Source organism: Taurulus bubalis (genome assembly GCF_910589615.1).
Source record: "Taurulus bubalis genome assembly, chromosome: 11".
NCBI classification, from domain to species: domain Eukaryota; kingdom Metazoa; phylum Chordata; class Actinopteri; order Perciformes; family Cottidae; genus Taurulus; species Taurulus bubalis.
The window spans coordinates 21,108,936-21,121,890 of NC_136599.1; the positions used below are offsets into that span (position 1 = coordinate 21,108,936).

General features: G+C 40.3%; 1 protein-coding gene across 1 annotated transcript in view; it reads left to right on the forward strand.

Moving 5' to 3' along the window:
- gnb1a (guanine nucleotide binding protein (G protein), beta polypeptide 1a) overlaps nucleotides 1-11,654 on the forward strand; it is a 35,496-nt gene extending 23,842 nt beyond the window's left edge. The window contains exons 3-11 of the mRNA XM_079225989.1: nucleotides 143-181; nucleotides 413-519; nucleotides 4,044-4,107; nucleotides 4,502-4,664; nucleotides 5,479-5,545; nucleotides 6,620-6,821; nucleotides 7,307-7,523; nucleotides 8,851-8,966; nucleotides 9,445-11,654. Coding sequence (XP_079082115.1) covers nucleotides 143-181; nucleotides 413-519; nucleotides 4,044-4,107; nucleotides 4,502-4,664; nucleotides 5,479-5,545; nucleotides 6,620-6,821; nucleotides 7,307-7,523; nucleotides 8,851-8,957 — 966 coding nt within the window. The 3' untranslated portion in view covers nucleotides 8,958-8,966; nucleotides 9,445-11,654. The remainder of the gene's footprint in view (nucleotides 1-142; nucleotides 182-412; nucleotides 520-4,043; nucleotides 4,108-4,501; nucleotides 4,665-5,478; nucleotides 5,546-6,619; nucleotides 6,822-7,306; nucleotides 7,524-8,850; nucleotides 8,967-9,444) is intronic.
- Nucleotides 11,655-12,955: the final 1,301 nt, after the last annotated feature.

Sequence of the window (12,955 nt, forward strand, 5' to 3'; positions counted from 1 at the left end):
ATACTTTTTCAGGACATAAACATTTGGTTTATCAGGTGGTACTCAAAGTGTTCAGTTGTGAGAACCTTTTGATGCACTGATGGTCACTAATTGTGAATAGTTTGTGGGCTGAAATGGATTTTAATGGTTTGTTGTGTTTCAGGATGCCAGGAAAGCGTGTGCGGATGCTACCCTGTCTCAGGTAAGATAAATATCATTATTAATAACCTCACTATTTTTTCACTATGATCAAATATATTATACAATATACTATAATAAGCTTTGATGTTTGACCGTGGGTAGTGTTTATACCGAGTGTGGGATTTTAAGACTGCATTCTTTTTTTGTTTTTCTTAAAGTTTGAGTGCAAATAGCAGAGAAATACATATAGCCGTCTCAAAGTGACTTTTCCTCTCATCTTTATCTTGTTTAGATCACAGCTAACATCGACCCTGTTGGCCGAATTCAGATGCGCACTAGACGGACACTGAGGGGGCATCTGGCTAAAATCTATGCCATGCACTGGGGCACTGACTCAAGGTAATCTCATTCCACTCAATTCTGTCCATTAACTAAATATGTCATCCCATCAGCCCAGCCCCCTCGCCTAAATACAGGAAATGAATATAAAGGCAAGCTTGACCGTCTTTGTGCTCGTCACTTCTCCCGAGGGTCCTCGTCAATCCCATGACATCCTACAATAGCTCACTCTCGACATTTGTACAAAGCGATCTATCAGATTAACATATACTCGGTGTTCTTGGATTCAAAAGCAGGATATTTGTGCACACGCACAATAGGTAATTTTTTTTATGCACATCGGGCATGCATCAGTCACTCTATCGTTGAGTATGTCTACTGTGGTGTGTGCATGTGTATCTGTGTGTGCTGTGTTTGTGTAATGGGGGTGGGGTATGTGGGTAGGGAAAATACTCAAAATGGAGTCAGCCTTTGTTAGAGCTGTGTTAAGGCTAGATAGACAAGGAAGATGAAGCAAACACTCCAGTGATCTTCACATATAACACCTTTTTCCCAGGAGTTGTACACCTTTCACCTCAGCAACCAACAAGTTAATCACTGTAGTGCCGGTGTGCGTCAGTCCACAGAGGGACCGCTGCAAACTGCCATGTCACCTCATCATCCTTCCAGTCGTAGTTGGAACTGTTTTTTCATCTGTTAATGATTCACTTCTGGAGGAGTTGGGGTATTTATTAGACCACCTGCTGAGATTCAGCCACCCAGAAAGGTCACATAAAGATGTGTTGACCCACAGTTGAAGCTAAGTCCGCTATTTTTAGCCCTATGGAGGCGCTACTTGGATTCAGTCTGTGGTGGTGGGTCGCCCAACAGTTTGAGAAAGAACACCATCGTTAATTCAACTTCCCCTCGTAAACCTTAATTTATATTGAGTTAAATGTTCTGGGTGTTGTAGTCTAATCTACCCAAAAAAATCATACATGCCTGAAAAAGGCAAAACTTTGTAGTTATAGTATTATAAGAAAAGAAAAATCGGTGGCCTAAATTTTCGGTTACACTATTCATTACTCAAAATTAACTATTATTATTAGTTATTCTCAGTCGGACAGCGCTGTTCCAAGGCCGGCATCTCACTAATATTATTAGTCAGTGGTTCAGCGTCAAACTTTACTCAATAGCCAAAGCACTGCCCTTATTTATCCGGTGAAGATCTGGGTTCTTCCTTTCTAGTTTTATTTCAGTGCCTGGGAGACAGCTGACATTGCAGTCTTCACACAAAAAAATGTTCTGGTGGAAAAAGTGAGCCATTTTCATCAAATTTGGTACAATAGGACTTGGTATGACGTGATAAGGAGGTTTTCAGCGTTTTCATAACCCCTTTTTTTTGTCGCCTGTGTGGCTTTGCTCATATAATACTGCACCATAGATAGTTACCTCTATTTCTATGGTGGCGAATTAAGATCATTTTCAAATCAATGTAGATTTTGTAATTAAGTATTCACTATATATGTGAAATTGTGGCTACATCTTATGTTTTCATTTTTCTTTTGCTGCTATTCACTTCAGTGAAGGCTGGGCGATAATCACAACACGACTCCATTGAAAAATCATAAATAATATTGAATTAACTCTTTTTTCAAGATACACAATTATGTTGTCTAAATTGAGAATGACAAGCACATGCTGATAATAATGCTGCTAATGGGAATACCACAGTGTAGTTTAATCAAACTATTATATTTATATGATTACTCTTTATTTGTCTACATGCATCTAAACCTTTTCTCTAATTTACATTGAAACTTATCTTTTAGTTTGCACAAATGTCTTCATGACAAGAGAAAATATCCTAACTTGAGCTTTGCAGAACTACATTAGAGCAAAAACTCCTCTCCTTGTGATTGACTGTCACTAGACAGCATCACAGTTACTCAAACAGACCTGATGAGTAATGAGCCACACAAACTGATTGGGTATTCAAAATCAGGGCTTTCCAAACATTGGGCTTCTGTTCCCAACCATGTTGTCAGAGCTGCTCTGGTGAGAAAGGGAGCGTCTCATTACATCATTGTGTCCCACAGACGCACGCACACAGCGATTCAGTGTCCAACACACACACTCTGAGGCCATGTCCACACCACTAAGTTTCCATTTTAAAACGCATACCTTTAAGTTTGAAAACTCCATGCTTACGTCCTAGTATGGACGGTCATAAACGGAGAAGTTTGGAAATGATGACGTAGACGCCCGTGTTCCCTACTTGATTGGGCCTTAGCAGTCACAACGTGTCCTCCTCTGATTCGTCACGCCCCGATCACATGACTGAGCAACACTTGGACCTCGTCTGAGCTAAAAAATCTCTGGTCCCTCTTTTTGTCCATTGCCGTTCTTCCTCCGCAGTATTTTCTGCAACTAAACCAACTGCAGTGTGTAGAAAATACTGCTTCCTGTTTACACAGTCACGCGTATGCCCAGTGTACGTGAATGGTCAAGTGATATGCATTTTCAAAGGTTGCAGTTGCAGGTTGGAGTTTGAAAACATATTAGTGTGGATGTAGCCGTACTCTCTCGCTGGCATTGCACCTAAAGTTTAAAAGGAGCCTTTTTAAAGTTAATACATTTTCTTGCTTTTGACAACCTCTTTGTTTATTTGTGGTTAATCTGTTAATTTTAAAGCTCTGAAGTTGACACTTAATTTTCTGTCAGACTAAAATTCCCAGCACAGACCATTCTGTCCATTCTGGCTTGTTATCAGCGGGAGTGTGCACATGTGAGCGTGTTACCGCCAGCCTGGTAGTTAAGATTTACAAAGTCCCATCAGGCCTTGGTGTGTTCACTCCTCTTCCTGGTCCTATGTGTATTGGGACTCTCACTGTGGTTACTCTGGTTGGATTCACCCAGAGAGCAGAGCTGTCTCTAGACTGCAAAGCAGGGTTTGTAACAGTTCCTATTAGAATGACTGTGCTTACCACACAGACACTGCAGGTTGGGTCTTTGATGCCCATAAAAAGTACTCAATCGTATATTAGAATTACACAGAACTGAGCCAGTATGCCGCAGCTCTCTGTGGCGGTCCATTTTAGGATTAGCACTGTGCGTTCTGTGGAATACCGTGTTGTTGATGCAGCAGCAGCTTTAAAAATAATGCCGTGACAGATTTATCTGGTATACAGGTGCTGGATTAAAAGCTTTTATATTCATTACCTGCTTTAACTCCATGCAGCGTGGTGCATTTCCTTTAGTCAGTCCAAGTTTTTCCTCATTCACTGTTGTAGCTTTTGCAGTTTTTCTTTATCCGAAGAAAGTTAAAGTATAGTCTGCACAACAATTTGTTTTGTAGATATTCAAAATGTTCATACACGAATAGCCATACCCTCACATTTTGTATGCATCAACCACTGTTATTTTCATTATGAAGGTCAGAGATGACAGGAACTGAGGGCCAATATATAACTAATATATACATGAACATATCCATCACGGAATTGGATGCAAGATGCCATTTTTTGAGCTGATAAACTGCTTATTTAAAATGGACTGGTCATTTTGAATTGTTCTTTAGTTTACACTATCTTTATTTCCATCAGGCTTTTGGTCAGCGCCTCCCAGGATGGCAAACTCATTATTTGGGACAGCTACACCACAAACAAGGTAAGAAACTCCACATTTCCAAAGAACTGTAACGATCTCAAAGCGGAGAGCGCATAGTTTTTATCTGGTAATCAAAGCTTAAGTCAGCAATACCCATTACTCCCCCTTCGCTGGCAGTTAGTTTCATTTAGGTTGACAAATTGTCGGGTTCATTATAAAATAATTTGTGAGTGTTTGAGGGTGCCAAGTAATGCTATTTATAGTGAGCATTGTGCCCTTGAAAGGTTAAGTTAATATTTCGGACCAAACTTGTCCCATGCCTCTCTCTCTTTCCCCCCCTCTCTCTCTCTCTCTCTCTCTCTCTCTCTCTCTCTCTCTCTCTCTCTCTCTCCTTCTCTCTCCCCCATCTGTCACTGCATGCAATCTAATATTAAATCTTTCTTCTGTCTTCCAGGTCCACGCCATCCCGTTGCGCTCCTCCTGGGTGATGACGTGCGCCTATGCCCCTTCTGGGAACTACGTTGCCTGTGGAGGCCTGGACAACATCTGCTCCATCTACAACCTGAAGACCCGTGAGGGAAATGTGCGCGTCAGCCGCGAGCTGGCTGGTCACACAGGTGAGCTGGACACATCCACTAACATGAACCCATTGACCATCAATCCCAGGGTGTTCTGATGGTCCAAATGTCACTGAGAAGTAACTGGAAAATGCAAAACATGATTAGGCAACACTCGGCAGGATCATTTTCACCCAGCCAGTGTGCACTGCTTTTTACATAATATCATGTTGTCGTCATGTCATCATGACGGAGCACTTATCCGCTGCATTTTTGGAAAAATTTTGCTTTCCAGAAGTTTAAATTAGTCTTAATTTATGTGATGAGAAGATAAACGCATGAACCAAAGCCATTCAGTTATTAATGTCTGATAGTGACATTGTTTTAACCTCATGTAAGACCACATATTTTCATATCAGAGAGATGCCTGTCACATGTTGTGTCTTTCTCCCTAAAAATAGGAGTTGGTTGAGCCGTATCCCAGCTCAAACTAATGAAAGTGTTAAGCTCTTGGGCAAGGAGCATTCATCTGATCAGTGTCACATGATGCAGGAAGTGTGTCAGCATTTTAGTTCTTGCTATAGGGAGGGGTATGCATGCACACTCTGCCAGTAAGGAAAGGATGAATTATGGAAGAAAGTCATGAACCGAGAGATACCACACAGCTTTTTTTTGTTTTTTTGTTCTGGGAGTGAATTAGTCAATTCATCTCCTCCACATCCCATACGCACATTTAACTCTAAGGGTGTGATGGTAATTTTGAATATAACTTCTTCCTCTACAGACAGTAAAGAAGGAAGCCTCTACTTGTTAATGCTATAGAAAAGACCTGTCATAAATGAGTTCTTCAATCCGTGTGTTTGATTACTGTCAGGTTACCTGTCCTGCTGTCGCTTCCTGGATGACAACCAGATCGTCACCAGCTCTGGAGACACCACCTGGTGAGTTGTGGTACTGCACTCAATACAACCCAATACTACATGACGATCTACCCGATTTAAAAATGAACACAGTGTTAGCTCAACACTTGTTTAATACAAAATATATAATTAGATACAAGGCCGTTGTATTTGTTTGTTATATTGTGAGATGTTCCTTACCCTCCAGCCTTGTCAACACAATATACAGAAACATTACAGACGTTAAGTTTTCAGATTGATATTTAGATTCTCAGTCAATATAATCTATATACTGCTAAGCTTAAAGCCAAGTCAACCGTGAGCCTCCAGTGCTGGGTCTGCCTGTGCTACACAGACGTCACACAGCTACCAGCATCACTTCGATCAGTTTCCTTCTGGAATGTTTGAAAATGTCAAAGCGCTCCAGATGTTGTTTTGTATATTGCAGCTGTAATTTCACTTGGCATGGTTACTGGAAACCGGTATTAAACGGGCAAAGGTCAAACCCTAACCCTGCTAAATAATTAAAGACTGTGGTATTGATAAACTCTGACGTTCTTTTATCTCTACTTTATAACCTCTCGGTGTAATTTATGATCCCGCTGCAGCCTGTACTCTTCTTTATGTGTTGAGACTGAGCTACAAGTTCACACGCACAAACAAACACACAGAGAGAAGTAGATGGGCAGCAGAGCAGAGAGGCCGCCGAAGATTACTTGAGTTGACGACAACTAGGCTCGTTACCAATTCTTAGGCTTTTTGTACAGGTGGATTAATACACAAGTAGAAAAGCGATATTTCAATCTGCTCCATCAGCAGTTTATTATCCACCGCTGCGATGCCTTTATAGAAGCACAGTGCGTGAGCTCAGCTAATAGCCAATTGCTACAAACAAGCTAAAACAAAAGCTGCTTCATTGCCGTTTTAGATTTGTTTCCAATGAGATTGTATTGGTTTTATTTTGTCAATTTGCTGTTGTAAGCATTACTTTCGCAGCTCTCGAAACAAACAGATAAACACAAGTAAATGGATAATTGTGCAATGAAAAGGAACTGATGAGAAGAGTCTTGACCATACCCGTACCTTAATTTGACGGTTCTTTCTGCTTTCTTGCAGTGCTCTGTGGGACATTGAGACTGGTCAGCAGACAACTACATTTGCTGGTCACACTGGTGATGTAATGAGTCTCTCTCTGGCGCCCGACACCAGGCTGTTTGTGTCTGGAGCCTGCGATGCCTCGGCCAAGCTCTGGGACATCAGAGAAGGAATGTGCCGACAGACCTTCACTGGCCACGAGTCGGACATCAATGCTATCTGCGTAAGGCTGCACACGCAAACTCTCTTTGACATGTTATATACGAATCGTACGAGGGTGTCAAGTCTCAAATCTTTTCTATGCATGTCCAAGTCAGGTCCGGTTCAAGTAAAGTCACATGTTTTATAAGTAAATTGCAATTCAAGATGCTGTGGATGCTGGCCATTACAATGCCACTGCATTTGAATGTTTTCTTTTCAAAGAAGTGGTAATAGTCTTTCCTACATAGCTGAGTTATAAATTGTTATAACTTCTTGCTGCAAAATGTAGGTCAAAAATAAACTCTATAAACTCCAGAGTTCATTGTTCAATTATTACAAGAAGCACAGAAAAGGGTGTGGCAAGTTACTGTTACACAACCCCAGGACAATAACAATATACAACAACTAAATATAGTCATTTTAATAATTTGTATCCATCACTCAGAAGTAAAGGATGTTTGCACAAAAGTACCAACATTGAAACGTCTCCCTTGACCTTTGTTGCAGTTCTTCCCCAATGGCAATGCATTTGCCACGGGTTCAGACGACGCTACCTGCCGGCTGTTTGACCTGCGTGCTGACCAGGAGTTGATGGTTTACTCGCATGACAACATCATCTGTGGTATCACCTCCGTGGCATTCTCCAAGAGTGGCCGCCTACTGCTGGCTGGCTACGACGATTTCAACTGCAACGTCTGGGACACTTTGAAGGCCGACCGTGCCGGTAAGCCACCACGCAGGACAAAAGAGTAGAGATCTTTTCAACTGATTTCAAAATATGAGTCAATATTTCCAGGTCTGCTCCATTAAAGTGGTGGCTTGTGGGCCGTCTGAGTAACCAGCAGTAAATGTCAGTTTGGTGTCAGTCCTAGTCAAAAATGTGGAGAAGAGGTGTGGGAAGAAATATACCATATCTGTCTCAGCTGTTGCTCAGAACCACCACAGTCTTTTTAAAGTAAAGCTGACGTTTCAATTTAGCAGAAAACACGGACAGTGGGTGAAGTTCAAACACAAGAAATGTGGAGAATTAATCTATAGCACGGTTTTAGCTCCCCTGATTCCACAACTCCGTGCACCTGGTCAGAAGAGAGTGGGCGGGGCCCTCACTTTGTGGGTTTGGTTTTGTTGGGACTAAAGTACACAGCCAACCATCAAGCTCTCCAAACAGTAGGTCTTGTATATAAAATATTACCTGAAGCATGTTGAGGGAAAGTGTGTATACTGAAATATAAATTACTGGGGCGGGCGGTCAATGCATAAAACAGTCAATAAAAGATGTTTTTAGAAAGTGAGTCACTGCAACCACGATGGGTCCTTGGAGCATTAACTTGCCACCCAACATATTATGCAGTTTGCTGCAGCAGAATGCGAGATGATCCGTGGACAGACAGAGGTGCACAAACCGCATGACCCTCCTGACATGCATAATAATAATTTATACATTGGGTTTTGGGCTTGTCAGGGAAGACTAAAGACATGTTACAAAAATGTGATTGAGTTTAACGTGGCTTATCCAATTGCTAAATGTGTTTGGGTAAATCTGTTTATTCCACTGTACACATCTTGTGTTGTGCCTTTTCCAAGACTGTCATGATGTGACCATAGATCTTTTTTTTTACTTTGAATATCTTTATCTGGAATGTTGAACAGCTGAACAATATCCTGTTAGAAACCACATCATGAAGGCAGTCAGGAGCCCATGTGGAGGCATGAATACTTTACAGCTATTGATTGTATAGTGGGGTCAGGGATCAGACGATGCCCCCATCAGAGCTGGCTATTTCAAATATACACTTATTTGATCCTTTGGTGGGTGGAATATTGATTACCAGCATATTAGGTCAGTATTAGCCTTCAATAAGTCTAATCAGGAGTATTGGCTTCTCTTTGTGGTGTGAACCAAACGACGAAAACACATTGAGTGTCACAACAATGAATGCCCTGAAACCTTTACTGTTTTGTCACTTGCACTACTCGCTGATGTCCAATAAGGTTGTTTATCCACGTCCATCCTGGCAAGTGGTATTCATCAGCCTCTGGTGTCTCCACAGGTGTCCTGGCTGGTCACGATAACCGGGTGAGCTGCTTGGGTGTGACCGACGACGGCATGGCAGTGGCAACAGGGTCCTGGGACAGCTTCCTCAAGATCTGGAACTAGAGTCTGAAGGTAAATGGTGACGTGTGTGTGTGTGTGTGTGTGTGTGCGTGTGCGAGTGAAACGGAGGTAATGGTTTACTAACAGCATCAGCTACATGCAACCTCAGCCAGAGTTTGTATTGACTGCCATCTGGAGGTTGGGAATGAAGGTGCAACATATAAAACTAGCAGAGAAACCAAACATAATATCACATCAGCTATTTTTCATGTATTTTTGCCATGCAGTGCCACTTTCTTTCTGGACGCCTTTTCTTGCTCGCAGAGCTTCAGAGATTATCTTGTGATATTGTTTTTGACATTGCACTTTAGCACAAACACGAGTAAAATATAGTGAAGTTAGCCGTTTCTGTCTGCAGTTTGTGAATATTTATAATCGTTAATCAAATAAATGGATATGCTCATATGATCAACCATGGATTCAATGAGATTTACTGTACGGCGACCAATGATTTATTTAATAACATAATTTTTCTTTGTTTGTTTTTTAGATGACATCTGGACTCCAAAGTTGAGTGGAAGACCATTCCAACATCACAATGTTCAATTTTATTGCATATCCAATCTTTTCAAAAACACCATGATACTGACTCCAAACACCCCAAAAATCTATCAAGGGCAAAACTTCTCTCTCTCTCTTTCCCTCTCTCTCTCTCCCCCTCCCGACCCCCCTTCTCATTTGAAAGAGCACAATTGTCTGTCACTCATTCAGCTACAAAAATATAAAAGAAAAGGCTTGAGGAATTTAGTGGAGGGGGACATTGTGCATTCCTCCCATGACCATGGTCTGGTATTGTAGTAAGCCACCTCCAAGCATCCATGTCCTGCGTCCTCATTATACACAGGTCTGAGTGAAGGTTATTACATGACAGTGATCTAACTCTTACTAGCTTTTTGGCAATGTTTCTTTCTTTTTTTTTGTTAAAGAGAAGTAGATCAGTGAACTGTCAGTTCATGTTTAAAATGAGGATCAAAGCTTTGTTTTATTTCCTTGTCTTTACACATTTTAGAGATTGTTTTTAAGTTGAAAACTAGAAGAACCTCCAGATCACGTCATTTTAAATCCAGCTTTATCCCACTGGAGAACAAAGTGAGAGAATTGAGCTTCAACAGGGAGTCCTCAAGCCACTTCTGGCCCTTCTGTATATTTAGTCCCATGATACTTTGACTGTTTCTTTTTCTTTTTTTTTCAGTGTAGTCCACAAATCTTTGTTTGCACAAAAATTAAACTTTGCATATATAGAATTATGTCTAAAGGAAAAAAAAAGTTAACTAACCAAGCACATGCTGTTTATGATGATGAATGCTCGTTTTTAAAACGAAAAACAACACCAACAAAAACACAACAAAACTATTTTAACCATTCTTACACCTTTTTTGTCTGGCAACAGTGTAGAATAATTAAATGAAGATTAACCCATCGGATCATAATCCACCCCGGCCCTCTTTTTTTTTTATTCATTTTTTCCCCCTCCTTTAATTTAGTTTTGTTTTCCCTGGTTTCTGTTGACCGAGGTTGGGACCGGTGATGTGATTTGGTCGGGTAGGGAGTACCTCCACTTTAGCCCGGTTGCAATCCGGATGTTTCTCTTTTAACAGAGGTGCCCATGCCGTGCTTGGAAATGCAGTTACTACTTTGTGAATGACATGTTGTATAAATCAATGTTTGAAAATAATGATATTGAAACTTTTTAAGTTAAAAATGAAAAAAAAAGATTTTGGTTGTCTGCCATGGGTGGGTTATCTCTTAGAATCGCATGCTGTAGAATTGCTTAAAAAGGTGCATATGGAATTAAGTCCTTTGATGTTTTTCTTTAAGAAAATAACCTGTTGAATATATCAATACAATGGTATTTATATTTTTCTTTTCCTTTTTTTTCTTCTCTTTTGTTTTTGGCTACTCCGTGCATACATGATTCAACTAAAATGTCAAAGCTATGCACTTGAGGAGCGAACCCTGCAACATAAACGGTTACTTGGTCCATACTTGGGAGGGATTCCACAAATTTAAGAAGTAACGTAAATGTTAAAATTGTACACACATGCATACGTACATTCATTCACCTAAACATACACAATCTCAAATGGAACAAATGAATTTTCATTCCTTCTGTAGCAAACAAAATTCCACTTACAAAGAAAAACATTTTATAACAGGTTTTTTTCTGTCCTTTAATAAAAAAAAATTTAAAAAAATCTTGCAGCATCTGAATGGCAGAATTTTCTGTTGTTCCCTTCTCCTTGTAAACAGAGACGCTCTTTCTTTAGCAGTAGTGACATTTTTTTTCCCATTCTGTTTTTTCTCTGCGACATTCTGTACAAAAAAATGTGCTGTAATTGTGCGTTAGGCCTGGAGTTGGCAAAAAATACAATGAAATAAAAAATATTAAAAATTAATTAAATTCCCTTTCCTTTTCTCTTTCTCCATCAAATAACTGTAGAGCTCTGCACCCCCACTCTTCCCTTTTCACCTTTTGTATTTAATTTTAAAGTCAGTCAGTGTACAACCGAAAGCTGGATGCAAGATAGAAACTATATTAAAATGTACTGTTATTTAAGATGTAATAAAAAGCAGTTTGAGATGACCTCCTGTGTTGAGTGTGATTCACTTAGAGCGGTTGCCACTGAAGCTAGAATGTTGCAGACTGTTTGGTTTCCCCTGTAATTATGTTAAAGTCAAATAAACAATTTCTTATCCACTGTTGAATCAGCCTGGCTTCTCTGTCCAGTCATTTGCTCAGAGTTACCCTGATAGCCATGTTTGTTTATCAGCATTTACACTCGTATAAAGGGACACCTTATATTCCTGTTTGTATGTGTAGCTATTGTGAGGATAGAAAATAGAACTGCAGACTACAACCATCAACCGTTCGGTGACCTGACACATGAAGTGAAAAGCTACATCCTGTATGTTTGCCGTATTGAGCACAACTTCAGAGATCTCTTGGAAATACTCCCTGATTGTTGGACTCCTCCTAGCGTATGATTTTTTTTTTTTAACCATCATACGGTTCTCGCTACTGTAAGGAACTTTAAACGGATTATGAAACAGTCTCAATTTAATACGGATGCTTCTGTGTAAGTATAGGTATGACATCTGGAGATAACACTTTCATCCTAGCAGCGTTACTGCATGTTCAATTATTACATCAAAGCATATTCATATTGACTCATGTAACAAAAGCTATGTTAGACTTTGGAGAATTCAAAATGTGAGAATTTAAATGAACATCCCTGAACTGTGTTCTGAGCAATATGACAACCCCGTGGCCTGAACAATACAGTATGTGCCTGACAAGTATTAATGAATGGCTGATAGATAATGTTAATTTAAAAGGTGAAATACTTTTTTGCTCCACATTCAATACTGATCAGATTTGTATTCACCCTGTCCTAACGCAGTATACTGCAAATCTAATTACAGTCATGTAGTTTCTTTTTAATGAATAATACTGATCTTATTTCACATAAGGTCCCATCTGTCATGTCTGGAAGAGGAAATGCAATTTTATTGTATCGCTCTATTACATTTTAAAAGCATTATTCCAGAGGTTTGGTCCATGAATGAAATAAACAACCATGAAGTGGTATATTTGTGTGCAATGAGCCAGACAGTGGCGCTGTCGCACTGTGGTTAACAGGTTGTACAATAACGTATTTACTGTATAGCCCATATAACTGCCTGTTTGGGAGACAAGGGCTCAAAGTGTGACAAACTGCAAAGACGGATTACCAACCAAACAAAGTGGACGACTACGTCCCCTAGTCAGACTCCCCAGGGGCCAACAGGGGCCAGCACCTGATTATTAACCTCAGGGCGAGGTAATTCTGGCCATGTACAGCAGTTAAACAATCAGTCCATTTGGATCATCGCCCGGATGGAATCACTATTCAGACAAACTGTATAAATGTCCAGTTTCCCCAATTTCCCCTCTGATACAATCAGAAAGTTATATATCCCGGTCCTCCCTGGCCTGTCGGTCTGTCCGGAGATATCGTCCA